General features: G+C 29.5%; 2 protein-coding genes across 9 annotated transcripts in view; one reads left to right on the top strand and one right to left on the bottom strand.

Annotated features, from left to right (window-relative positions):
• Positions 1–26831, top strand: part of LOC129943307 (modifier of mdg4-like) — a 47378-nt gene that overhangs the window by 4107 nt on the left and 16440 nt on the right. Inside the window, exons 5-7 of one of the 8 annotated variants that reach the window (XM_056052642.1) lie at positions 17588–17781; positions 17846–18005; positions 18086–18281. The exons of 1 other annotated variant lie outside the window; for it this stretch is intronic. In XM_056052642.1, coding sequence (XP_055908617.1) covers positions 17588–17781; positions 17846–18005; positions 18086–18207 — 476 coding nt within the window. In that variant the 3' untranslated portion in view covers positions 18208–18281. Of the gene's footprint in view, positions 1–10964; positions 13043–13733; positions 14173–15130; positions 15457–15699; positions 15854–15921; positions 16186–17587; positions 17782–17845; positions 18006–18085; positions 18282–19991; positions 20282–20673; positions 21036–26831 lie in introns of those variants that run through there. 6 more of the 8 variants (XM_056052647.1, XM_056052645.1, XM_056052649.1 and 3 more) reach the window with 6 other exon arrangements.
• On the bottom strand, positions 18340–19596 carry LOC129943311 (uncharacterized). Its single transcript, XM_056052656.1, has 3 exons — positions 19254–19596; positions 19035–19194; positions 18340–18973 (listed from the first exon to the last, which is right to left on the bottom strand). The coding sequence occupies exons 1-3, from the start codon at positions 19362–19364 to the stop codon at positions 18849–18851; spliced, it is 396 nt and encodes a 131-aa protein (XP_055908631.1). The 5' UTR covers positions 19365–19596; the 3' UTR covers positions 18340–18848.

The following is a 26831-nucleotide window of genomic DNA, read 5'->3' as shown; positions in this document are numbered from 1 at the left end:
TTTAAAGACCCTCCCTGAAAAAGTCTGCTTTTAAAGTTGAGTATTTTCGTCAAATTTAAAACTTTTTTCGATCTTTAGATGATACCATTCTTTCTGTATTTCTATATGAATTTCAATGGCTCATTTTTAATTGTTTCCAATGGAAAATAGTATCTAAAAAAAAGATGGAAAGATGACTATTATCTAACGATTTGGAAAAGTTATGTATTTTTATTAAAATCGGATAGTTGCATTTTTTTCAACATTGTACATCCATTCTTAGCACAATATTGTTGTTGCTGTAGGTATTTGCTTCGACAAAATTGAGAAAACAAAATATATGAAAACTGTAAACATTTGTAAAAAGATTTAATATAAAGCAAATTGTTACCTACCTACAGCCCCAATATTGTGCTAAGAAGTTTGTAACATAAAAAACAATTTATGCAACGATATTAAACATTTATTTGCGAATAAGTCGGTAACTTTTAGTGGAAAACAGTGACAGTATTATAAGTGATGATAAATGAATGTGTTTTAGAAACAATTGTGATGTGCTTAGTTTGTGAAAAAATTCAATTGTGATGCGAGTGTGATTTATATGTTAAGATGGAAGAGCGAGTAAGTGTTTAACTATTAATTACTATAATATAAAAAAATAACATTTGATTGGTACCAGAATTCTATAAAATATTTGTATACTAGTTTGAGAAAAAAGGTATGAAAAGTAATTAAATAACTAAATGAAATGGTGGAAACAACATCAAATTTTGTTGAATATCTTGTAGAATATCAAAAATTCAAAGTCGACGGTTAGCTTAAAGTGTGCTCTGGTCTAAATGCATTGATTGTTATTGTTGATTTAAATATCAACATGCGAATACTTAAACTAAATGTTTTTTCCTAATAAGAGAACTTCACGTCCTTCATTAACAAATTAAAATAATTTATTTTCACAAAATGTCCGGATCTTGTATTCGTCAAAGTTATCCCGTCTGAAAGGTTGATGTGTTTAAAGGTTTAGATTTAGTGCAGTGTGCAATTTACGTTCACAATTCTCCGTCTGAATAAAAGTCAATTTGTTATATTTCTGTCATCGATTTAGTTGTACAAAAGAAATCCAAATGATATTGTTAAGAAATTCTTTCAACTAATTTGTTTTCAAAATTCAAGATGTTAACTATAGAAAGAGCTAATTGAATACAAAAAAAAATTCTGGAAAGAATCCATCATGAATTTAAAATAATAGTGTTTGATCATTGGATCAAGTTTTTCTTGTTATAGTTGAGTTCGTTATTGAAGGATTTTTTGCCTATACAGAAAGTGTCAAATATACGTTATATAATAGAATTTTAATTTGTATTAGATACATTTAAAAAGCGTTCCCGAAAATATGGCAGAAATAATAAAACTGAAAGAACCAAATGAGAAAAGGGAAAATATTTTTGAATATGAACACATTGAGGATGTTAAAAAGATTAATTGAAAAAAATAAAAGTTTCCTTTAAACAATTGAAGAATTTCCGGATGACATTTTTAAAAACTATTTTCGAACTACTGGGTCTGCTTTCATTTGTATTTATAACAGCTTGAACTCAGATTGAGTCATAAGAGCGACTTAAATGTTAACCGGTCTTGAGTCAGTAATTATTCTGCCTTCCGTTAGCTAAATAAATGAAAGTGAAGAGAATACTGAACATTCCTAATTTTGCTTCAAGAATTGTGTCCTTATTATGAAAAAGAAAATTGTAATAGGTGAATATGTTAACAAATTTGTTTAAAGGATTGGCATCTTGTGTGGTATTTGTTCCGAGCGAACATTTTTAACGTACCCCATCTTCAAAACGAAATTATATCGATACAGCGAAAACATATTTTTTATGTAAAGCGCCAATTCCTTAAAATTGGGTTAATAAACGATTCGAATTTTACTTATAGGGCCCATACACTACACACGCCTGCATGCGCTGCGCATACAGTGCTTGCGCATGCAAACTGCCAGTGTATGGTGTGAACTGTGTGTTTGTGCAAGCGGCATGAGCAATATAAAAAAAAATTTGATATTTTCTTGCTTGTGCATGCAAGCATGAGTAGTGTGTGTGCTACATTTGCTCAGTCAAGGGCTAAAGCAATCAAAATTGCCGCAGCAGCGGAGTCGGAGCTTGACATTTTTTAAAGTTTTCTGTTCAGCGGTGAACACAAAACTGAATTTTGTACAGTTTGCATGCGTAGTGTATGGGGAAAGAGTGTTTGCGCATCTTTGTGCTTGCGCATGCAGGCATGTGTAGTGTATGGGGCCTATTAGCGAAGACGATCATCAATTGGTACAAAATTAGATACGAGCTACTGATAAAACGACATTTTTGGTTATTTATTAACGCGAGTAGAATTGTCTCTTTGAATGTTTTCCTCCTTTTGGCGCAAACGTAGATGATGTTCACAATTCTGTAGGCTTCTCCAAACGATAATTTTTGACGTGATCGTCCATGATTTACTTCAAGCACTTAATTGACTAAAACTAGTTAAAAAAGCTAGTTATGAATGAAAAACGTTTTTAGTTTCATTTGAAATCAAATCATTTAAAAATGGTAGTTGCATTTTTATTTATATATATTTACGAACTAGGCCCATTGCTTTTTTTTAGAAAAATGAGTTTTCATTGCAATTATTTAGCGCTATCACGAACTCCATTGTAATTGAAAACTTACGATTCCTGATAAAAATAAAACAATTACCAAGTACTTTCGCCGTGGAACGTCAACATTAGGAACAGATTTCGGGTACGGTTTTCGATTTTCATAAAAATTGTCAAAAAAAAATAAAAAATATAGGTAAATACTTTCACATTAAAACAGTAATAAAACTTACATAATTAATTTATCTTCGCAAGATAAATATTTTTTTCGTTTTAAATTAAACCCCGATCAAAATGTTCGTAGAAAACCTCTTCATTCGGAGCTAGTTATACCACTTTTCACGAATTTCGTAGCAAATTTTTTTAATACGACGGGAGTAATGATAATTCAAAAATGCAACTAGTTGCACAAGCCATGGTGAAAAAAATTCATGGAATGCATTTATGAACAGAAAAATTACCGCAATAATTCGACAGATACAATATCAAAAACCAATTGTCGAAGTAGGTGCTTATTAAAAAAGAAGACAAAAGATTTTTGGCGGCATGACGGCCGCGTTGACAAAATTCTTTCAAAAAGTCCGATACAAATGTTTTAATAGCAGTTATTTGAAATGTTTTGATTCCTATGAAGTATAATTATTTTATTTCAACTTATTAACATCAAATCATTTTATTTTTGGCCAGAAATTTAATAAATATTCAATTATTTTACCTTCTTGCCTTGTTCTGACATTTTCCTGTAGAGCGACAACAGAAATAAAATGACATGTTTGATCGCATTTCAGCTGTGATTGTTTTTTTTTTATCAAAGTTTTACCGACTGCAGTAATGCAGTGTATTTACATTAATGAATGCAAGTCTTGCATTACTGCTCCATTTTTACTTACCCATACTTTTTTTCGGGGTTCATACTGCGAATCTATTACGATTAAGACAGTACTTTTTTTTCGGGGTTCGTCAAAGTTTCCAATTTCGATGGAATTTGTGATAGGGCTAATTATTATGGTATAATAGTTGAACGAACCCGTTTGATAAATTAATCGTTTCGGTTATCATCGCCAATGCTTCTTATAATAGCCGAAAACGTTGAACAATACTGGAATGGATAAATTATAAAAAAATGTATTTAGGTTGAATAATTGTTTTTACATATAAGTTAGAGTAGGTCAGACTGTCTTCGCATGCGTATAAGTTATTTACTTTCATTTTGTTTCGCCTACAAATTTAAAACTAATTTTGTCAATCGAAGGAAGAATTACTATACAAGATGTCAATTTACAGTGGAAACTCATCAGTAAGCTATCGCCAAACTTTAAAATTGATGGGAGACGATACCAATTTAGTTCAGAATGCCATTATTTGATAGCGTTTTAATTACTTACAACTCTCAACTTTTCCTGTGTGGTGGTATTGTTGTCAGGGATGGAGGGGTCCTTGTTTATTTTAAAGTCGAATCCAAACGGCTAATTTAAGAAAGCACTTTTCGTGACAAGAATTAATCTTGGAGAATTTGTCAATTCCTCGCAAGAGACAGTACCTGTGAAAAAAAAAAACTAGATGGCATGGGCAGGGATCGAACCCAAGACCTCTAGCAAAACAGTCCAACGCACTAACCATCATTACTGGCTTCCGTAAATTACAAAACGCTCAAGCGGTATTTCAAACAAACATCTTAAGACTATAAATGTGTCTTTTATTCAATAAGAAGAAAAAGTAGATGTCTAATACTTTTAACCAATTTAGTTGCAACCACAGATGGGTAAATTTGTGTGCACTTTTATTCTAGCAACGTTTTAAAAGCTTTCTGCAATCTAACCAAAAGCAACTTGTAACAGTGGAAAGCCAAGGTTAATTTAATTAATTATATGTCTTCAGAATCGACGACCTATTACCATTTGTAAGGAAATTTATATACAGACGTCGGTTAAGTTCAAAAATACAACTAGTTGCTGCACAAGCCATGCCGAAAATATTCTTGCAATACATTTATAAACAGAAAAACTTCTGCAAGAATGCGGCAATGATATACAATATCAAAAGTCAGTTTTTAAATGTCATCAAAGTAAATAAGTTACGCGGGTTTTGGTTTTTTAGTATTTTAACAAAAGGAATTGTTTTGAATGTAACAAATTCATTCATTTCTATGAAGCATAAATATATTTCAACTTATTAATAACAAATCATTTTATTTCTTGCTAAACATTTACAGTCTTATTTAATAGAATTCGCTAAACAGATGAATAGTTATACAGTGAATAAGGATTTATGTAGGCTCTATGTAACGTTGCAAAAATTCCTATTTATAAAAAAATCTGCTATAAATTTTAGTTATACAATGCTTATATCAAAAAAAGTGCCAAAAGTACTATAAAATCTGCTAGTTGTCATAGCAACTAAAATATAACAAAATAATTCCAATTATTTGTATGATATTCTCTTTCGAAAATCTATATTTTTTTTAGATTCTTCGTTTCTTCGGCTCACGACTCATCACGAGCTAAACTCGAGAGGCATTATTGTTTTTATTTTAATTTCAAAAAGAGAGGAGAGAAATCAAAATGACATTTACGAAATAATAATAACAATAATTTCCTTATGTAGGCTCTATTCAACCTCAAAACGCGTTTAGCTTATTATGGGACTATGCAACCTTGTATAAGTTTTATAAATAGCATTTTTGCGTTTAGAGGCATTATAGAGATAACATAACTTTATGTAGGCTCTATACAGCGTTTTTAAATAAGACTGTTAATAAATATTCAATTATTTTACATTAATGAACTTAACCCCTGACGACTCACACATGAATTGAGAGTTGTAAGTCACTAGTCCATGGTTCTGTACGGACTGTTGCTCCACCTATTTTATTGGTAAACAATGTAGAAATTTGATGCGGAAAGTGAAATCTTAAATGTGGTAAGCTCAGAAATCATTTGTGTCTTAGTTGTCAGTGTGACATCTAAAAGCCACCACAATGTGGCGTTGTGGGTTTTATAAACGAAAGTTAAGAACATAAAAACTACGAGCTAGTATAGTCTCAATGATAAGACTACGCTCTATTGAAATCTTCCAATTAAGGCAACTTTTTGATAGTGAAGCAAGGTTCCAAGTTTGAAATAAATGTCACCTAAAAACGTATACATACTTGTGGTATAAATTTGCGTTCAAAGAAATGCAGTTGACAGTTCTGTTTGAACCTGCATAAAGACAGATATGTTGAACATAGAAACATTTTGAGATTTTATTCGCTATCTTTTACTTTGTATTCTATATTTATACAAACTATTCTAAAAGTAAATAGACAGAAAAACAAGTTACATGTAAATGCAGTTTTTAATATGTGAAACGTATGAAGGGTTGGAGTCTCATAACCCTGGTTACAACAGGAGATTAAGTAAACGAATCGAAATTGCTCAGTAAAATGAAATTCCGTCCGGAAAATAAAAAAAAATAAATTTTTAGCGAAAAATAAATGCACAATTAAACTTTATTCCTCAAAAAAATTATGATTTCCAATAAATCATACATAAATTTCATTTTTATTCAAAGGGAAACATTCAAACATCCGTTCAAAATAAATATAACATTTTTTAATGTGTATTTAATTTATTTATTTGAAATGATAGGTACATAGTTGTTGAGTACTCTGTTTTTCATCTTGACGATATGAATTTCTTTTTTGAATCTGGCAAACATAATGTTCCAAAGTGTATCAGATAAATAAACCTGACAATAATAATTTAAAACACATTGTGAAACAATCAAAGTCATTAGTCCATCGGCTGATGAGCTATAATAATTTATATCTAAGAGCTCAGTAAGTAAGTATGTATACTGTTATGCAAAATTGAAAGTGTCTGAACTAAGCTAAATCAGTGATAAAATTGTATAAAAAAGGACATCTGTAGGTAAATGCTTGCGTATAAACGATTGTTTTTATTAATTTATATGAAAACCATGTTCTGTTTACAAAGCAAAAAATAAAAAAACAGAAATACGATTTATTTGATGAATTAAAACCCAACTTTATGTGTTATCTTATCACACAGTAACAGAACTAATTTTCAATATTATATTCCCTACTGCAAGATTTTAAAAACAGATACTAAAGCAGGACATACACGATCGAACCCTTTGGACACGATCCAAATTTGGCCGGCATACACGACCGAGCAACAGCCATTTTGACTCAGATTATTTTTTATTTCGAGCACAAATAAATATAAACATACATATATGTATATGTATGTACATATATCTGGATAATAATAACATAAAAAAGGGAGTTTATGAAATAAAATAAATATTGCCAGTACTTCGTTCAGGAAAATATCTTAAAATTACGAAATTTGTAAGCAGAAAAACATGGCCTAAAAAGGTAATCTAGTAAAAAGATGGAAAGAGGCATTGAGGATTTATTTACTTGGTGAGATAAATGGAGATAGTTGTTAGGTAGCGAGATAAGATTGTGTAAGCAGACTGCACGCACATCAGAGCCGAGCCTGGCTCAAGCTCGTTGATTTTTGACTTGCTGAAAATCCAAATGGATTGATAGATCTAAACCGAGCCATCCTTTTCCCCATACACTGTTGATTTTGGATCGGGACCGTTTCTTTGTATTCTGGGATTATCGTGTATGGCTAGCTTAAGATCTAATAAATAGAAATAGATAAATAATATAAATTTAGTTTTAAAACATAACAAAGGAATATCAATTATTATGTATTGTATATGTTCAATAAAAGATCAAAAAATAGTTAAATAATACGAGAAATAAAATTATTACTATGCTGAATTTGCAAAAAGCTATACAGGTGGGTTATTATGAAAAACGATAATCGTATTTGTAAAATTGCGATTACGAGAATCGTAAAAAAACGATACTCGTATTTTTATTTACGAGTGCCTTCAAGCTTTTGTTTTGGGTTTTGGTGGTTTACTGTCAAGTGTCAAACATTATTGTGTTTTGGTTTGGTTTTCATTTTGATGAAGGAGAAAAATGTAAGTTAAATAATAAATATATTGGTGAAAAACAAAAATAAGATATTTCTAATATTTAGGCCTACAACGAATGCTAAACAACATTTCACCGAATAGAATGCAAATCAAATTTAAACTTAAAACTTTTCCAACATTTACATTTTGACATTTGTAAATAGGTGTGAAGTTAGTTGCGTTTAAAAAAAATACCATTTTTCATTTTTGGCTGGCAACATTTTCTTGATTTCATTTTCGTTTCTCATAATCTCTCTACGCCATGAGTTTCATTTTTCTGCCGTTCGTTTCGTATTGCATAATAAGAGCCCTGTTGCAGTAAGTTATTTAACATTACTTTTGCATTATAATTTTGGAAGAAATTGACTTGGTAGCTGTTGGGGCGACAGTTTATTAGATTTATTCTGCCAAAGGTTCACATTAAAATCTGACGTTTGCTGATTTATCCGTAATAAGTAAGAAATTAGTAAAAAAGAAAATTAAGCAAATGGATTCTCCTTTGGAATTTCAAAAATTTAAATCTAATACAAATTGGTATTACAATTTATAACGTAATAATTTATTGAAATTTTCACTTGAATCTACATCAACAAACATGTACATGTAAACATTATTGAAATCTAGCGGAACGACCGAGACGAAATTTTTGGTGCCGTCAGTAAACTTATAATTTTTGGTATAGCTTATGTTGGTAGAAAATAACGAGGACCAGCAGCACTTCCGAGTGTACTAAAATTTCATGTTCAGTGAGAGAAGTTTGGATCTTAGAATTATCAACTTCATTATACTAAAACATTTAAAAAAAAAATTCAGTCATAGTTATGTATTAGAAAAATAAAATTTAAAATTTAGTTGTTGGATGCTATTTGTAATGACAGAGCCGTTGTCATTAACATTTCCAACAAAATAAAGGTAAAAATAAAAATTAAAAAATATTTTGTTAATTGAATTGAATTGAAATAGGGGGCGGCTGTCATAACGTTGTAACATGAGAAAGAAACAACAAATAATGTAAGTATGAGTACGAAATCAACAGTTTCGATAAATAAAATAATAACAAATAAATCTTATAAATGTTGAGGAGACAAATTCAAAACATCATTTTATTATCATGAACAATTTCAAATCTGTTCGATAGTGTGTTTGAAGGTGATTCCAAAACTAGTGTTTTGATGTTAATAGGCATATTGGGAATATAAGAAAAGTCTACATTAAAAATCCCAAAGCTAATATATTTTTGAGACACAAGTAAGTAAACAAAAAATTACACTTAAGATGTCAACGCCAGCTTCGAGGAAAGTTCCGAGGAGATGTACAAAATCGTTGAATTCTCTGCTGCGAATGGTTTTCTCGGTAGGCCGAAAGATTAGATATATCCAGCCTTCGAATTAATCCTTATTTTAAAGATAAAAGTTGTAGTTAAAAAAAGAGAGATGGAAAGTCTATTAACAAACACGATCTTAATCGAATTGGATGTGACCTCCTCTGTAATCGTAAGGCAGGAACCTTGTCTTTGACTCCTTTGTAAATGTTAAAGTTAAAAGTAAACACTTTTAGAGATTTTACTTATAATAGGAATGAAACTTATAGCATTGATTTATAATCAATAAAAATTAACATACAAAATGTTTGCAATACAATAGTAAACAAAAATGTTCAATTCACTTCAGTTAATTTTATACCTATAAATTATGTCAATGAACAAAAAATAAATACAAATTTAAAGCGCCTTTTGAAGAAAATTTTAATTTTTTGTATTGTGCCAGAGGCGGGACAAATGAAACTAAAGGTAGATTTTTTGAAGGAAGCTTCATTTATCGGATTCAATTACATAAAACGATTTGGAATGATCATGGACTAAATTAAAGAAGTAAGCTTAATCTATAGCGATAGCTCCGTTGTGTGGCTTCAAAATGCTGTTACATTTTAGTCTTAGTTTAAGTTAATCAGTTGGCGAGTTAAACAGAATTATTTACAATGCACAACTTGCTTCAAGGACGATTTTCTTGAAATAAACCATATCAGAAGGAATAACACACTCGCACATTATTCTAGCTGTAACCCTAACTTATGGTGAGTTTAATAAGATTTAGTTTAAGCTTTGAACTAAAAAACTTGGCCATCCACAGGAATGATCAGTTGATTTTAACACGCTAACAAACCAATAGAAGTTTTTTATAACACGCATTTCCGATTAAAAAGCATTTAAAAGTAAAAAAAATTTAATTTACTTTATCTGCTGTACTATCTAAAATGATAAAATTATCTATAAATTATGGTATTACTTTTTTTGATATTGTTAAAGGTGTAAGACTTTATTTATAAGGAAAGCAGGTTAGATGCATTCCAAAAAATGCAGTGACTCCACAAAGATGAACATGTTTTGCGGCAGTTCCTACAATCATCATTTTTGGTTTACTATCTAAATAGCTTATGTTATTTCAACACTCGGTTTCTATTTTTCTCCATATTGGAAAATTCAGAACAGTGCATATTTACCATAATACGAACATATCCAAAGTCAAAGTGGGACCTTAATCGTACATATACTTTGGCCCTCTATACGTCAGTCATTATATTTTGTACTAGATTATTTCCATTTAGGCTTGACTCAATTTTCGACAGCGATATGAATTGCTGCTTGACAGCTCCAGCTACAAGCTTTTCGCTTGTTGAAAAATGGAAAATTGAAATTAAGATGTGAAAATGCTAAAATATGGAAATGTTTCGGAAGTGTTTTTATTCAAAATACCTTATCCTCAACTCACTACTGCTTAGTTTTTTAATTATAAGAAATGTAATTTTGTTTGTGAATAGGAAGTGTTGTGTTGGTTGGAAGAGAAAAGAATATGAACCTCGAATGCTAGTGTTTTCTTGGCTTTGGCAAAATTCGTCATTCAATGAACTCAGTGCACAATAGTTTCTATTTCTTTTTAAAACACATTATGTCTGCATTCTCGAGGTAAACTTTATTGTTTTTATTTTAATCTTATGTATCTCTCAATGTGTTCTGACGGGTAAGTCTTATTTATTTATTTACATATTTTTTATTTCATAAAACAAAATTTGGTACATAGATACTTCTGCGTTATTGTTTATTTTGTATACCTACATTTAATATAATTTAAGTTATGCTGTTCAAATTCCGACATTGAATAATAAAAAAAATTAATAAAAAATAAACCATTGACTTTTCACTTGCGCTTCTTTTTCTACGTGCGACAATAAAAGTACGAGAGGAAAAAGTTTAACCAAAGATTTATAATTATTGCCCAACAACAAAAATATCTCTTTAAATTAGATAATCAAATAAAATTAGTTTGTTTTTTTGCGTTTGCTTGTATCTTTCTAGATGAAGTACGATTCATACGAAGCCAGAAAAAGAACGCCCAATTGGTGTACAAGGGATTTATCTACAATAAGAAATTAACCCAAGCCAATGGACACACTACGTGGCGGTGTATCGATGTTTTAAAATGCCGATGCAAAGCAGTGGTTATCACCAAAAGGAGTGAGCTTGTGGCGGCTCGTCGTAACCACAATCACTTGGACCACTTGTCTCGCATTGGTCACAGACCTCTTTATCGCGAGGAAGAGGATCTGGGCGAGTACATTGAAATCAAGGCCGACGATCCAAAGCTGAACGAGATCATAACCGTGTCTCATCTTGAATTCGATAAGGACAATTATAAAATATTTGTGCCCTCATTGAAAACCAAAAAAATATAAAGTAGACTTTTAATTTTTGATTGCTCTTCTTAGGGACTTATTTGTATTTGTTTAAATTTAATTTTTTGAAACATCCAATAAAATGAATATATTATATTCTAGAAAAGAGAAATAACATTTTTATCAAGGGATATGCTAAGCACTATGCAGTCTGTATGCATAGAACATGATTCCAAGTAACTAAATGGAAAAGACCTTTTTAATTCAACGAAATAGTTTTTATTTAACGTGCCTCCATTTGGTCTAATTGGCGATACAAAAATAAGATTTATTAAAACCAGATACTTAATACACACATACATTAAACACTTATTTTAATTACGCAAACACTCAATTTTATTCCGAATGCACAAAATTGCATGAACTTTAACCAAAGTTTTGCGATTTTAGGTCTTACGAATAATTTTATAATATATATTTTCCGATAGGTATTAGTTAAATTAAAAACCAGGTATATATGAGTATGAATTGCATTTTTATCACATCAATTTTAAAGGAGTTACTGTGGATAGTTTTTGTTTTAAATACTCACCCAGTTGAAATAAAACTAAGGAACTACCTACTTCTCAGTAACTTACTATTTTTAAACTCGAAATAATTAGCAAAATAGATTATAATTTTCTATTCCTTGCTTTTTTGTTTTTACTGATCTAGAAAATAATATATTTTAAAAATTTTGTATTTGCATTATTTTAATATTAATTAAAAGCCCTTGACATAGAAATGTAAAGAACGGGTTACGTTTATAAGAGTGTGTTATTAGTTTTTCCACAACAATTAATTTGTTTACGAATCCTTTTCTTTTTATATGTATGTGTATTAATGTGTATTTTCTCAAGTTGACTCCTGAGAGAAATACTTTCAAATCAATAATCAGCGCTATCATGAATTCCATCGTAATCGGAAATTTGCTCCGGATCCCGAAAAATCAATCACAAAATCCGTTCGTAGTGGAAAATCTCATACAATTTTGCATTACGAACGGATTTCATGATACAGTTTTTTGGGATTCGTAAAAATTTCCGATTATGACCGAAACCATTTGGCCCTTCAATTCCCAGTGTCAACTGTGGATGACGTGTGATTATAATTCTAATTTCTTATTCGCAAATAAAAACTCTTGTTAGAATTTTTTAAATTTAATTTCTGCAGGCGTTAATAGAAAAACAACATTCACAATTTTTATTGTAGGTGACCCTCTTTATAAAGTGTCGTGAAGTTATTTGGTTTAAAATATTGTAGGTCTCTTTTAGATCCATTTATGCTATTGATTAGACATCGGAATTGAAGGGTTAAATAACTCTATTCAGGTCATAATATTTATACTTTTTTCATAAATTTGATATTTTTATTTACTTGGAAAATTCAGATGTAGACCCACGATAATTTTTTTTAAAGACTACCTTTATTTGTTTTATATATTAATACAAATATGTAAATAATAAACAAATATTTGGACTATGTTAGAATTCTATTTTTCTTTATAGTTCAGTACTCATATGGGATCATCGATCTATAGTTAACTTTCAGATCAGTACAGATGACATCTTCATAATTTCCATTGGGAATGTATATAACTAAGAACTTGTGTTTAGCTTTTCATTGCTGTCAAATATTTCTAAAATATTTATAATGTTTAAGTTATATAAAGAATATTTTATATTATCCTTTTTTTATATGAATAAATAACGGTAATCTCAATGTGTGTTATATTTTTTATTTGAAACTATTGTTTTATTTATAAAATAACGAAAACCATGTTATAAACAACATACATACAACTCCACAGTCCAAATTGTAATTTTAAAAACGATCAAACTAGAATCATATATGGAACCGTCTTTCTTTAATTACAAAAAATGTTAATTGTAAACACATTTCAGTCTTTCTAAACAGATGTGTTGTATTTAATAACAGCACTGAAGAGTAATTGGAAATTGAAAACAAAATTGTGTTTTATTGTCGGATGTAAGATGGTCTCCAAACTCAGAACTCAACCACAAATACACATACAAAATTATTGAAAATGGGGTAAAACAAGAACGATAATGTATGCATACCAAAAAAGCGGAGTTACTAACTAAAGATTGGCGGTCGAGGTCTTCTAAAGTGGAGTCCTTGGACCTACGCGAAAAAATTTGTTTTAACCTACTTTTGATTTCCTAAGTAGGTGAAATCCAAGCATCATCAGAACACATTAAAGATAGGTATTATACCAAAATGTGTGGAAGAGTAAAAGCTAAAGCTTCCTAAGAAAAAATATAATAATTTAAAAGAAACTTTTCTTTCACAGTTAAAAAAATCTATCCAAGAAAAATGGAATTTATGAACAATACTTGTATTTAAGATTTTACATTTTCACTTCAATGCACTAATTCTAACTTTTTTTCAGATACTAAACTTTTGTTTATCGAAAGTCCTTGGTCCACACCATGTTTAATACTCGACAACAGTTACATGTACAACTGTCACAGCAAGAAAAATGGCAAAGAATACTGGCGATGTCATAATTATTCCAAAAAGAAACAATCAGAACGTTGTCGTTCAAGGTGTGTCCTCGAAAATGGCAAACTTAAATCATGCACCGGAGGCCCACACAACCACCCTCCACATATGGATAAAATTTCCAAAATGCTACAACGCAATCGTACAAAATTAAATGTATCAAGAGCATCGCCTCGTTTAATGGTTAGACAAGAACACGAACTTACTGAAGATGTATTAAATCATGCGAGCAGTTTTATCTATTTAAACAAATTGTAAATTAGTGTTTCTTTAATGACATTGTACAAATAAATAGCAACTATAATTATACATAATTATAAACATTATTGAGTGGAGCTCATTGTTGAAGTTATTTGAAATTACAATAAGTGCAGTTTAAATATGATTATGTGTTATCATCTGAGTAAGCATCAAGCTCCTTTTATCTTAAAAGGTATTTATTTTCTTAAAATTTAAAAATTATTATTTTTTCAATGTTTAACTTTTATACAAAAAAAACCGAAGTATTTTAAAAAATTGATACCATTTTTTTAAAGAACAATCACTTTTGCTTAAAGAGAGGTTTTGAGAACCCAAATAAATACATTTACAAATTTTGAAAAGCATTTCTAAGTAGAGAAAAGATTACTTACATAATTGGCTTGATCTTCTTATACAGACGGTTATCAGTTGATCTTAACAATACGTTTAAAGCATGTCGAAGCGTTTATATGTATACCAAATGTAAAATAAAATTTCAGGACCTTTTAAGAAAGTCTGTGCAAATCGTCTGGATATTAAGTCTTCTTTTAAGAATTTAAAAAAAAATTTGTAAATAAATCTTAGGTTACAAAACAAAACAAAAAACAGATTTTGAAAATCTTCAATACCTACTTGAAATATATGATAAAATGACCTAGTTTTTAAAAACATTAGCTAATCAGAATCAGTTTTCAGGATAAAGGTTTCGGGCAAATGAAAACTATATGTAATGACGACCGCAATTCCTGTTTACATTGCTCTTCTATTGTGTCTATTGTTTCCGCCGCCGCATATCACTTCAATTTCTTAAAGGGTATTCTAAGTTTGTACTCATTTCATAAGAACTAGAAATAAATATGTCTAAATTACATCAAGAATAAACATTTTTATAAATGTTCAATAATGGTTTTAATCAAACTACTTGTTTTCTTTGTCATACGTAGAATATCACTTAACAATACCTTTTATCTTTGACTGGATTCGTGATCATATATAGAAATAAACAATAAACCCAAATAATTTCCTCTGTATTTTGTATTTCAGGATATTTTTACACACAATTTCCAAACGAAATGAATGTCTTTTTTGTGCGAAGCCGTTGGGGCCGAAAACTGTTGGTCTATAACAACTACACTTTTACATCCAACAAACGAATTCATGCCACAAACACGACCTATTGGCGCTGCACATTTTCTAGTTCAAGAAAAGAAGTGCCTTGTATCGCCCGTTGTACAACTCGAAAAGGAATGATAATAAACTTTTTAGGCTCACACAATCATCCACCCATTCCACCAAAAGTAGCAACTGATAGACCTCCGGTGGTAACCTGTGACTACAACATTGATGATCCTTAATTTAAAAATAAATGTAAAATTAAAAAAAAGAAATCTTTCATCAAAGAAAATATTAATTGTTAATTAAAAAAAAACTCAATAAAACTCACAAAAAAAAATTAGACATCAATAAATTTGAAAATTTGGAATGTTGTTTTTATTGTATACTTTATTTATAAATAATGTATAAATTTAACAAAAAAAGTACAAAGTGAGTTTTAAGAAATAAACATTTTGGTTTAATGGATTTGGCGCTCACACTATTCATTCTTATTTTAGATGATGATACAAAATTGGTTGATGAAAACCGCGTTAATTACATAACCAGTTTAAAGGGTACTTACCAACTGTGCCTTGATGGATTTCCTTATACAAGACATCGTGTAAGGAGTGGTACAATTTATTGGAGATGTGTACAGTTTAGGCCCCTCAAGTAAGTTTTATTTTATATAACTATGTATGTAGACTATAGTTTTACAAACTTTTGTTTGTATTTATTAGATGCAAAGCGCGAGTTCGTACAAACGAAAAAGGAGATCGAGTTAGCATTGTTCAAGAATCACATAATCATGATGTCCTCAAAGAACGGCGTAAGAAAGGTTCCCTTAAGATCGTGTACGAGTTGCGGAAGTTGGAGAACAAAATAAAAAAAGACAGACGAATATAATATACAAAATCATCACTTCGCTTGCTGCTGAAAAAATATATTTAGATAGAAATGTTTGTTGAAATTCAAATAAATAGTTATAGTTTTTTTTCTTAAAACCATCTTTAATTAGTATGCTACCATAAAAAGACTAACAATAATGGCGATTGGAATTTTTACTTTTTATTTTTTAATCAATCAACATTTATTTAATAACTAATTATTCTTCTGCCAAATAAGTCCGTCTTTTTATTAAATGTATATCAAAAAACATCCTTTTAACTTCATGTTCATATAATTTAGCAGATATGTATTGTATTTTTGCCTCTGCCAATTGAAAAAAAAGGCAAAAGACAATTTGAGGACTACAACCCAAACGTCTTGTTTGGTCTAGAATTAAAATTGTAGTTAGAATATATTTGGTTTACATTCACTGCCAAGAAAGTATCTCTCTACCAGGAAAATTAAGCTATGGGAATCTAAATATGTAGATGAAAAAATCTTTAGCATACGCCACACCACACCCTCCTCAGTACACAATGAGAATATTGAATTGAGCTTAAAAATTGAGGGTAAGATTTGTGTTCAATACAATAAATCCTGAAATGTTTTGAGAAAAATAATAACGAATTTTAGTAACTAGAAGATCAGCAACAAAAATGTTGCTTGTTATGAATATTCTTTATCTGCCCTAGGTCACTAAATTATTTATTTTTTAAACAACTTTTTCAAGAGGATATAACTGTGCTTATATTTATTATTTTAAAGTAGCTTTAAATTTAATCAAATATTTAGTTAATTTTTTTAACAATATTTTTTAGGCGCAAGAAGATTTTATAAAAATAGATACAAGTTTTTGTATCGTCTCCTTGATTGCAGGAGCAAAAATTTGCAAAACCAAAAGCTTTGGTTTATCGTGTTGAAATTTAAATTGTTCTTATCTGATCTGATTTTGAAAATATGTTATCATATCTGTGATTTGTTATCAAGCCTAGAAGCCATTGAAATACAAAAATAGGATCTTTTAAGCTGTTTTTATTTATTTATTTCGGTTACATCTGAAATTTAATTTTAATTTCTTAAATTTAAAAATGTATTACATTTCGTTTGTGTTTTATTAAATCTTAATTTTTGCCTCCTTTCGTCAGATTTTCATATTTTTTTCATTAATGATTTATTTTTATAAATCAAACTATTGAAACTTTAATTCACTAGATATTTTAAAAATGATGTTATTTTTAGAAACAAAAAAAATCAAACGACCACAGAGGTTTCATAATTAAGTTTTTAAAGCTTCTATATTCATTAGTAGTACATAACATACTTTTAGCTACATCGTTTTTATATTGGTCCATATATAATCTAAAAGTCTATTACTTCTATAAAAAAAACTGTTCCAGAATATTTACCCAAAGTAGTTAACTCTCCAAATTTGGTGAGTTAACTTTTAAACTAGGAAAGTCATACAACTAATAACAGGTATACATATATCTTTGATTAATAGTTCTTTTTTGTTTCCAGGCGTCAGGCCATCATCATCCTCTCGCAAGGTCAGGCTCTTGAGGAGAGAAACAAATGAATTAAGGTATCGACATTCAGTGCCCGGCCCACCACTGGTTTCATTTCCGCATCTAAACTTGCCGGCAACAACTGCTGTAGAATTTCAGCATTTAGAAAGAGACATTAATGAGGACTTTACCAAAGAGGGTATTTTTGTACGTTAATTCAATAAACCTGAAACACATAATTACTTATTTAAATTCAATTTATTTATTTTAGGTGAATGAGCTTCGGGAAACTGATGCTACGACAGTTGGAAAGTATATACGCAAATGCCTCCGTAAAATGATAACTGATGAAGCAGCACGCAGGTTTTCGTGGCGAGGGAATAGAAAAAATTTTCCTGTCAATTCCTATACAGTTTTAAAAATTTTAAAAAGTATTTTACTCTGAATTTATGTTCATCGAATGCTGAATGGTCACAAAATAAATTTCTTTTTTTTTTTACTTTGTTTACAGTTGAAGCAATCAATAAATTTGGAAATTCTGCGGATATTGACGTAGAAGGAATCATTCGAAAATGGTTCCAGTATGCAAAAGACCGCTATAACAAGAAAAATAGAAAATACTATAATGATTAAATCATAAGTTATTCATATGAAAATATAAGCTAAAATTTAATAGTACTAATAAAAGTGTCACGGGATGGTTTAAAGAAAGAAATGTGCTTTTGTTTATTACTTAAAACAAGAAAATGTTGGTAAGGTTATAATATTAATAATAAGTTGTTTTAAGTTTAATTACACATTAATTATTTTTATAACGCTCAAAGGTTTAGAATAGTGTAAATACATATAAAAAAAATACGTGCGTCCGTAATTAAATCAATTTTTGAACTATTCAACGATTTTAAACACAGTAGAATCTTAAAATCTTAAGTTATCTTACATTAAAACAATTGTTGATGATTGCAGTTCGTCATGAAATAAGCAAATTGGAGAAACTAATTATTTAAAAACGAAATTGAATATTATTTATACATGTACTGTTTTGTAAGTGCTAAATAAGCAGTTTTTATTTGTTTAAAAAAAAAACACTAGTACAAGCGCCAGCTTCATTTGCGTATATGCTTTAAAAAACATATCTTTAGGAGGTATTATGTGGTATCGAAAATTAATTTTATAAACCATTAACTATTATTTATTAATGCAGTAAAATATAAGATAACATTTTCTGCAACAAACAAAAGGTGCCGTTTCAGAACACATATGTGTATACCAAATTATGAAGCAGCAGAGTCCTTGGTCAATTTTCTTCGACAACGATCCTTAGCATAATGGAACCATTTTCTCATTGCACCATTAATGTCAGCTGATCTTGCTTCTGGGAATTTTTTTCTTGCGCACTCTACACGAAGTCAAGAGAAATTATTAAAAAAAAAAACTAATGGTAATGATATTTGAAATACCTTGAATCACATTCAATAACGTAAAGTCTCCAACTGCCAAATTGTTGTTTTTTCCCTCCCATGAACACTTATTAGCCACTGTGTCATCCATACAATATTTGAGACAACCACTCAGGAATTTTTGCAAAGTAATATATGGCATTTTTTCCATCAAATTTTGCTAAATAGAAATAATAATTATTTGTTATGTTTTGAAAATAAATTAAACAGTTTACATACAAATGCATACAGTGTGGGCAAATCGTCTTGGAGTTTAGCCTCAAATGCTAGTAAATCATCAAGTGTGTGACAAGGGATTTCTAGGATCTGAACACAAGATACGGATTCCATTGTACTTTCAGGGTCATGTCCATATTTTGCCTTTAGTTTTTCAATATCCGCACGTAGTAGCTTTGTTTCCTTAATGTTAGCAATAATTAACGAGCGCAATGCTTCAATTGCGCTTAAAATTCTTGCTAAAATTGTATTTATTTACAATTGAAAATGATTTAATAAACAATTAGTACTTGTACATATATTAGAGAAAGTGAAACATCTGTTTTCTCTCATATAAAGAATTTAAGGAGGAATGAGTTGTACTCTATTCTGAATATTACTTATGTTAATATAATCTGCAAATTTACCTATAGCTATTTTCTGTCCCAATGTAAGTGTTTCTGAAATGAAGAAAAAAAATAATATAGTTTAAAAAAAACGAAAATTAATATTTGTTTAAGAAAACTGCAAAAACTAATAAAATTAATTAACCATAAGTGCGTGTTTATGTGCCTCTATGGGAGATTATCATTTTATATTCAACAATAAAGAATGGTTGTTCATTTTAAATATGTATTGTTAAACTATTAAAACGAAAAACAATTTACTGGCAAATTAAACAATTTGCAGTAACAATTGTTTATTGAATATTTTGTATGGATCAAATAAAATATTTGTTTAATAATATAATTTCTATTTTAGATGAAGAACGTCAAGTACAAGAAATTGAATTAACTTCATCTCCATTTTCATACAATCGGCGCGGACAACTAGTTTACAACGGGTATACATTCTCTGCCCATACAAGGAATCCAGTCCAATGTATGGTCTTAAGACGTTGTTCATTTTACAGCCGAACACGATGCCCGGCAACAATACAGACCAAAGGTCGAGATTATTTTCTTATTAAAGGAGTTCACAATCATAAACCGACAATGGTAAAGGGATATAAACCCAAAGAATGGAGTGAAAGTTAAGAAAATCAAATCGTTTATTTTACGTTTTTTTTTCGTTAACAATACTTGTTCTATGAAATAAATCATTGTCCGCTATTATGTAAGTCTTTATTTGGATAAAATAAAAAGAAAATCAATCTTGTTGTTTTCAAATTCTTTGTTGTACATTTTTATTGTAAATCTTAAAATGTTACTTTAAGAGGTCAGTAATCTTGCATTATCTTGATATAAATACAAGATTTAAGTGTAACAAGAGTTTTTTTTTTTAAATTGGGACTTAGAACCCTGGATAAAACACCAAATAAGTCTGTTTTGTAGGAATGAGAAATTGTTAGAAGTTTTTCTCATAATTTTAACTAAAATTTTAAAATAAAACTATCATAATAGAACTTAAATTAATACATTTTTCTATTTGCAACTATTTTCAGCAAAAATATTTAAAAGGCCTGCAATATCCGAAAAAGTAAAAATAACTCCTATTCCTTTGGCTCTTTTAAAACATGACACAGATAAACCAAAACCACCAATGCAATTATCTGCATGCGCCAATTTTGCGGCGCCGGAGAACATTATTAAAGTTGCTGAAAATAAACATACCTTAATAGTGATAAAGAAGGCTCGACTTAGAGGACATTGTGTTCAATGCATTAAAAATTCAAATAAAAGCAAGGAAAAGAAGATATTAAAAAAAATTGTCACATATTGCCCACAATGTCCTGGAAAAGAATGGATATGTGAACCTTGTTTCGATGTTATTCACAAGCCCATCTCTTAATATATAATAACCGAGTTAAATGAACAAAAAACAAACATTTTTCTTCCCTGAAATTTATAATTAAAATAAATATAAATACATAAATAAATTCTAAGTTATTTAAATTACAATTATGTATTAAAATTTATAATTATTTCTTATTCGATGCTATGTGAACCAATTATATAGTTTTTCCTTTGACGAATTTGTTTTGGACGGTCGTGGTTGTGGTCTTTACAAATGACGGACAGCTTTGAATCATAACCTACTTGTACTTTTGCAAGGCATTTTGTTTTAATTCGATTTATACATATCCATTGCACTCCCATATTGTTCTGCAAAAGTTTAACATATTGAAAACCATCATATGACAATTGAACTCCGATCAAACGATCAGTTGTATAGTAATATCGAGGAGTTTTCCATTTAACTGAAAAGCAAAAGATAGAAAAACAGATATTAGATAATTGTTTTTAGGTTTTGAAATATGCATACAGTAGTTTTTTCGCTTCACTTCAGTTCTATTTTGTAGGATAAAAAAAACCTGCAAAATTGTATTTACTTAATTTACTAGTTTAATAAAAATAAAGTAGAATCATAAAAACGTTGAAAAAGGTTCTGGTAAATGAAAACAAAAACTAACGATAGATTATAGACTAAAATATGAATTCATTAACTTATCGATTTTATCGTTTCTTATTATTAAGTGAAATCAAATACTATTTTATTTTATTATTAAATGTACATATATTATAAATTTTCTGTTTAGTCGAACATTTAAAAGTAATAGTATTTTAACACTCGGTTATACTGGGTACTACCGGTTTATCAGGACCAATCTATGAAAGTTAAAAAAAAATAGCTTTTGTGCTATCAGCACTCATAAGGCTTGGTTCTCCTAATTCCCGAATATTGTATCGTACATTTAAGATGGTCTCCTTCTTTCATTCTTTCTTACTTCAAGCTTAACCCTTTTCTGTTTGATCTTCTCCTTCTTCAAAAAAAAGATTTATATGAGTAGGCAAATAATTCAAAATTTAAAACTTTTTTAAAAATCTACCGATTTATTTATATTAGATAAAACCTTCGAACTGAAGCATTTGACCAGAAGTAGAGTGATTGCATCGACTTTGTTAATTTAATTAATTGTTTCTTTATTTAAACATTGAGTATTTAGTTAAAGTAATAGCAACACATAGTTTTCCTAAATTATTTCAAATTATCAAACATTTAACTTAAGTTTAAATTCCAAATTAAAATTACCAACTCAAAAAGAGAATTACTCGTAATATTTAATAAATAGATATCAATTTTATTGAAATGTCTAATGCATTTCTTGAATGTCCACATATACCCCGAATATGTTTCCCTTTTATTTTAACAAAAAATCAATAAACATACATTGTATTAGTCGCCTTTTAGAAAAGTTCGTCTCTTCCTACCCTGTCTCATTTTGTCACGACTGTGATTGTGGGAAGAATGCAGGATTTCCAATTTTTGATAGGGATTGACACGCACTCGTGCATGACATTTTGTTGTAGATCGTGTGGCACATATCCATTTAGATCCATTTCTGTTCTCCAACACTTTAACAAAGTAATATCCGTTGTGGACGAGTTTCACTGAAGACCTTTGGCCCTTTGTAAAGTAGTAAGCATTATGATCTACATAAACTGAAAAAAAGATAATTTGTTTTTATTTTATTAAGAAACACAATTTATTAAATATTAAATAAATCAGTAAATTTAAATAACGATTACATACAAACCAATTTTAAAGATTTTTAAGAATCTTTTTATTTGTGGACTGGAAAAGCCTGTTAAAATAGTAGCCTTAAATAAAAAAGCATATTCTTTTCTCTTTTGGTCTCCAAATTAAATCAAATAAAAACGATAAATTAAATAGAATAATAATATAACTTAATCGACTGGATTTATTTACAACCAGTATCGGTCTTTTTCTTAATTTAGAACAAAATTGGTCTATTTGGCCTTAGATTATTAACTTCGATTTTAAAGTTGTATCTTCAATTTAACTTCGAAAAATAACAATCATCTAAGAGGTTAAAATAAATAGTTGTCAGAATGATCCATTAATTAACTTCCAGAATTATATAAATTGAATACATGTAATAAAACGAATAATAAAATGTATACAATAATTTGTTTAGACGTATCTGAAATTGTAAATATTAATATATATCTTTAAAAAAGAATTTATGAATTTAAGTACATATTTTTTATTTTATGTTATTCATTTGGTTCCCACGAGTAGGCGAAGTAAAGGGAGGTCCGTCGGTGCAGAGATTCGCTTACACAGATAGGGCTATCTAATCTTGAGATCGCCTGGTATCCGGATACTCCGTTAATGACTTAGCTATTTTTAGAAATTGGGCCCTCAGCCTGGCTGATCATCGGCACGGGTCGTATAACACCTTAGATCCAGCTCGATTGGGAAGTTGAAGGGAAGGATATGTTTTGGACAAGGAGAGATGAACAGCAATTAATCTTAAGAAAGGAAACTATGCATTGACAGACAGTGATAGAGGGAATAAGGAGGCATCAGCCAGCATTATAGCACAAAGCCGACGTAGGAGGGGGTAAGGATTGGGCGATCTTTGGTTTCAGGAGAAATAATTCCCGAGAATCATTGACCTTACTCAGCTTCTACAACTCGACAAGTTCGACACTCAGGCGTATTTTTTATTTTTGTTCCTGATTAGCACAAACTCAAATGGTTTCAATCCATTGGTGTAAGGAATTTGCAGAGTTTTGAAATTGATTAATTCTAATGATAGTTCTTTCTGAATACATTTTTTTTTTTAAATTGTTCGTAATTGTTTCTATCTTTTTATTGATTCATTTGGCTTCAATTGATCTTTTAAGGCCTCTAAGCGCCATAAAACGACAGGTCTGTTTTTAGATAAAAGAAACTGCTTTTGGACTTTGTTTTAGGACCTCGTAGAATAAAAACGCCACTTCTAAAACTATCGTGAGGTTTGTCGATTCAAAGATACTATTTAGCTTACAATAGCGTTGTTTTTGTCTACGCTCTGAAATAGAAGCAGTATTTTTAAGAATCCTTCGTACCCATCTTTGTGATGTATATGATTTTAATAATTTAGAAACTCTTAATGTTGATGTAAATCTTTTTGCATAGCGATGGATACAAAATAAAATTCGAATTTACCATCTGCAATGATGTATTCTAAACAGTGATCGTTTATTGTTCAATAAAAATGTTTTTTTTTTAATACCAAATAAATGCAAAATAATCAAATTACACTCTTATTGAGAGATTAAGTATTTAATTAGTACTTTGTATCTTTGTTGTATAATTTTTTTATTAATTTTTATGATAATTTCAATTTTAGACTAACTAAGAATACTATAAACGATCTCAACTCAATGTCAACGATCGTATGCTCTTTTAGCAGAATAAATAATTTGTAATGAATAAATGTTTTGGTACGCTTTTTTTTAAATGTATAATTAATTAAATTTGAATGTGTTCTTAATTTTGAATACTTTTAAGCTTAAATGATATTTATAATAAATTAATTTGTCTTACCTTTAGTAATGAATTTGATATTAAATCTAGACATGGTTTTTTTTGTATGTTTAAATAGACATTATGTTGTATGCAAATTAAGTAAAATTATACCAAAATTTAATGGTTGTGTGCTGGGCCCGTCAGCACCGTCCTTCCGTTTTTAGTTATTGCTCGCATTTTGCATTGAGTTTTCCTAAACAAACGACAGCGCCAATAAGATGTGCCCTTGTATAATTGCGACCGATGAAATATCTCATTGTTGATCATTATGGATCTTCCGCTTTGATCCAAATTGCTGGTTGTTGGCATGGCAGGGCCATGGGAGTTTTGCCAATGTTTCCTGGGTGTGTAAATCTTTTTGCGTTTTTCGCTTTGACTCCGTACGGGCTTGAAATTCTTCTTTTGCGTAGTTGGTGTTTCTAATTTTGTTTTCACAAAGTCCAATGGATTGCATACGTAGTCACTGTAATCATCTTCAATAAGCTCAGTTTTAACTAGACTCAAGTCGATCATATCCTCTAGAACGATATGAAAATAAACATAATTCATGAAAGTGGAGAAGAAAACAAAAGTTCAATTTATCTTCAAGCCTTGCAGAATTTCGTTTAACTATTCACACTCATATTTAAACTAACTTAAAAATTAGTTTTTTAATGTATATTTTAATATTTATACTTTACCCATAACAAGATACATTTATTCTCAAATGTCTACAAATTAAAAACATATTTACATTAAATAAAATGCCATTGCATCATTTCTATTTTATATATGTATATAAAAAAAATATTTAAACACATTGACATTTTTTAATTCTATATTAATGTATGCAAATTTAAAATAAAATCGTCATAAAATTGATTGGGGAAATATCTATTTTTTAGCTCCTCGGTCACGTTTTACTTCTGTTATAACGATTTCAGTGACATCAGCCACGATTTCTTCATATTTCATTGGTGTAATTGCGTTAGCATTTTCAGTTGATGCGTCCATGCTATCAGTCCTTGAAAGAACATTCGGCTTGCGAGCACGCTTTTTTCTTTTGACAATCTCTTCGTGGGTATGATATCGATTTAATGGCACAACTGTGTCATTTATAGTGAAAACGCGAGACCGACACTTTTGAGCCCACCATTGATTACAACGCCAATATTTCTTATCCTCGCCCGTTGGAAGTTTTAAATTTTTCTCAAAAATAAACGGTTGACCACCATAAATAAGTTGAAGTCGGCCCCTTGATGTCGATGAGTATATAGCAATGTTGGATTCTATAAGAAAAAAGAAACAATAGAATATGTTAGTTGAAGTTGTCATTCATATAAATAAATTAATTAAACAAATAACTAAAAAGTACACAGAATACAGTTATAACACACACAGATTGACTTTATTCAATTTAATTTATTTTAGATAAATATTTTGATTAAACAAAATGCTTTTTTTCTATGCAATAGAAATGAAATTTGGACGTATTTAAAACGAACCAATTTGCCCGGGCTTATGCTGATTTGGGTGTTTTTTGGTTCAACAAACTATTCTGGGTAAATGCATTTTACTTCATGAAATTAGTTTTATATTGTGAAAACATCTTATTCTGAAAAAGTCTGCTTGTTACATAGAACTTTATAAATAAATTAAAATATTAGACATTATTGTTCCGTAATTTCATCCAGTTCTACAAAAAAACATAAGCTTTTAAGAATAAAAACGATTCGACTAAAAGACATTTCTAGATAATTATACAAATTTTATGCGAACGAACTGAAAAGATGTCCTGATGAAACGTCTCGAGTTTACTTGTTACTCAAGCTTTGCTAACAGACTTCGATTTTTACTAAATTCGTAGATGAAAAATATAAAATAGGCAAAAGTATAAGGACCTAAATTTCAACACACTCAAATAAATGCGTATTTTAAATCTAGGTTTTGCAAAGACATACGGTAAATTTTAAAAAAACTAAATGTCTGAATCTAATTATTCGGATTCCATGTTTTATTTGATAAGACAGAAACGGTAAGTTTTAGTTCTCCCCAAAACATGATTAGATATTTATTGGATTTTCCAGGGACGCCTTTTATTTAGAGTTCGAGATCATCGTACTACCTAAAAAGAGATCTGTTAACAAGATTCAAAAATTATGTAAAAAGAAAAAAAATGAGTTTTACCTTTTTTTAAGAATAATTTTGGAGTTACTCTTTCCAATAATAATAATTATAAATTATTGCGATCATGTGTGGCCAGATAACTATACATTTTTGAATTCAAATGATAAAATACAA

The sequence above is a fragment of the Eupeodes corollae genome, chromosome 1, assembly GCF_945859685.1.
Source record: "Eupeodes corollae chromosome 1, idEupCoro1.1, whole genome shotgun sequence".
NCBI classification, from domain to species: Eukaryota; Metazoa; Arthropoda; class Insecta; order Diptera; family Syrphidae; genus Eupeodes; species Eupeodes corollae.
Note: the sequence above shows the minus strand (reverse complement) of the source record. Positions and strands in the feature narration are given on the sequence as shown.

Bases quoted from the DNA above. Each gene is read 5' to 3' on its own strand.
- LOC129943311 (XM_056052656.1), bottom strand. From the start codon at position 19,364: ATGGAATCCGTATCTTGTGTTCAGATCCTAGAAATCCCTTGTCACACA. The intron at 19,195-19,253 runs GTATGTAAACTG...ATTTCTATTTAG, and splicing joins TGCCCACACTGTATGCATTT to CAAAATTTGATGGAAAAAAT. The intron at 18,974-19,034 runs GTATTTCAAATA...GACTTCGTGTAG, and splicing joins GTTATTGAATGTGATTCAAG to AGTGCGCAAGAAAAAAATTC.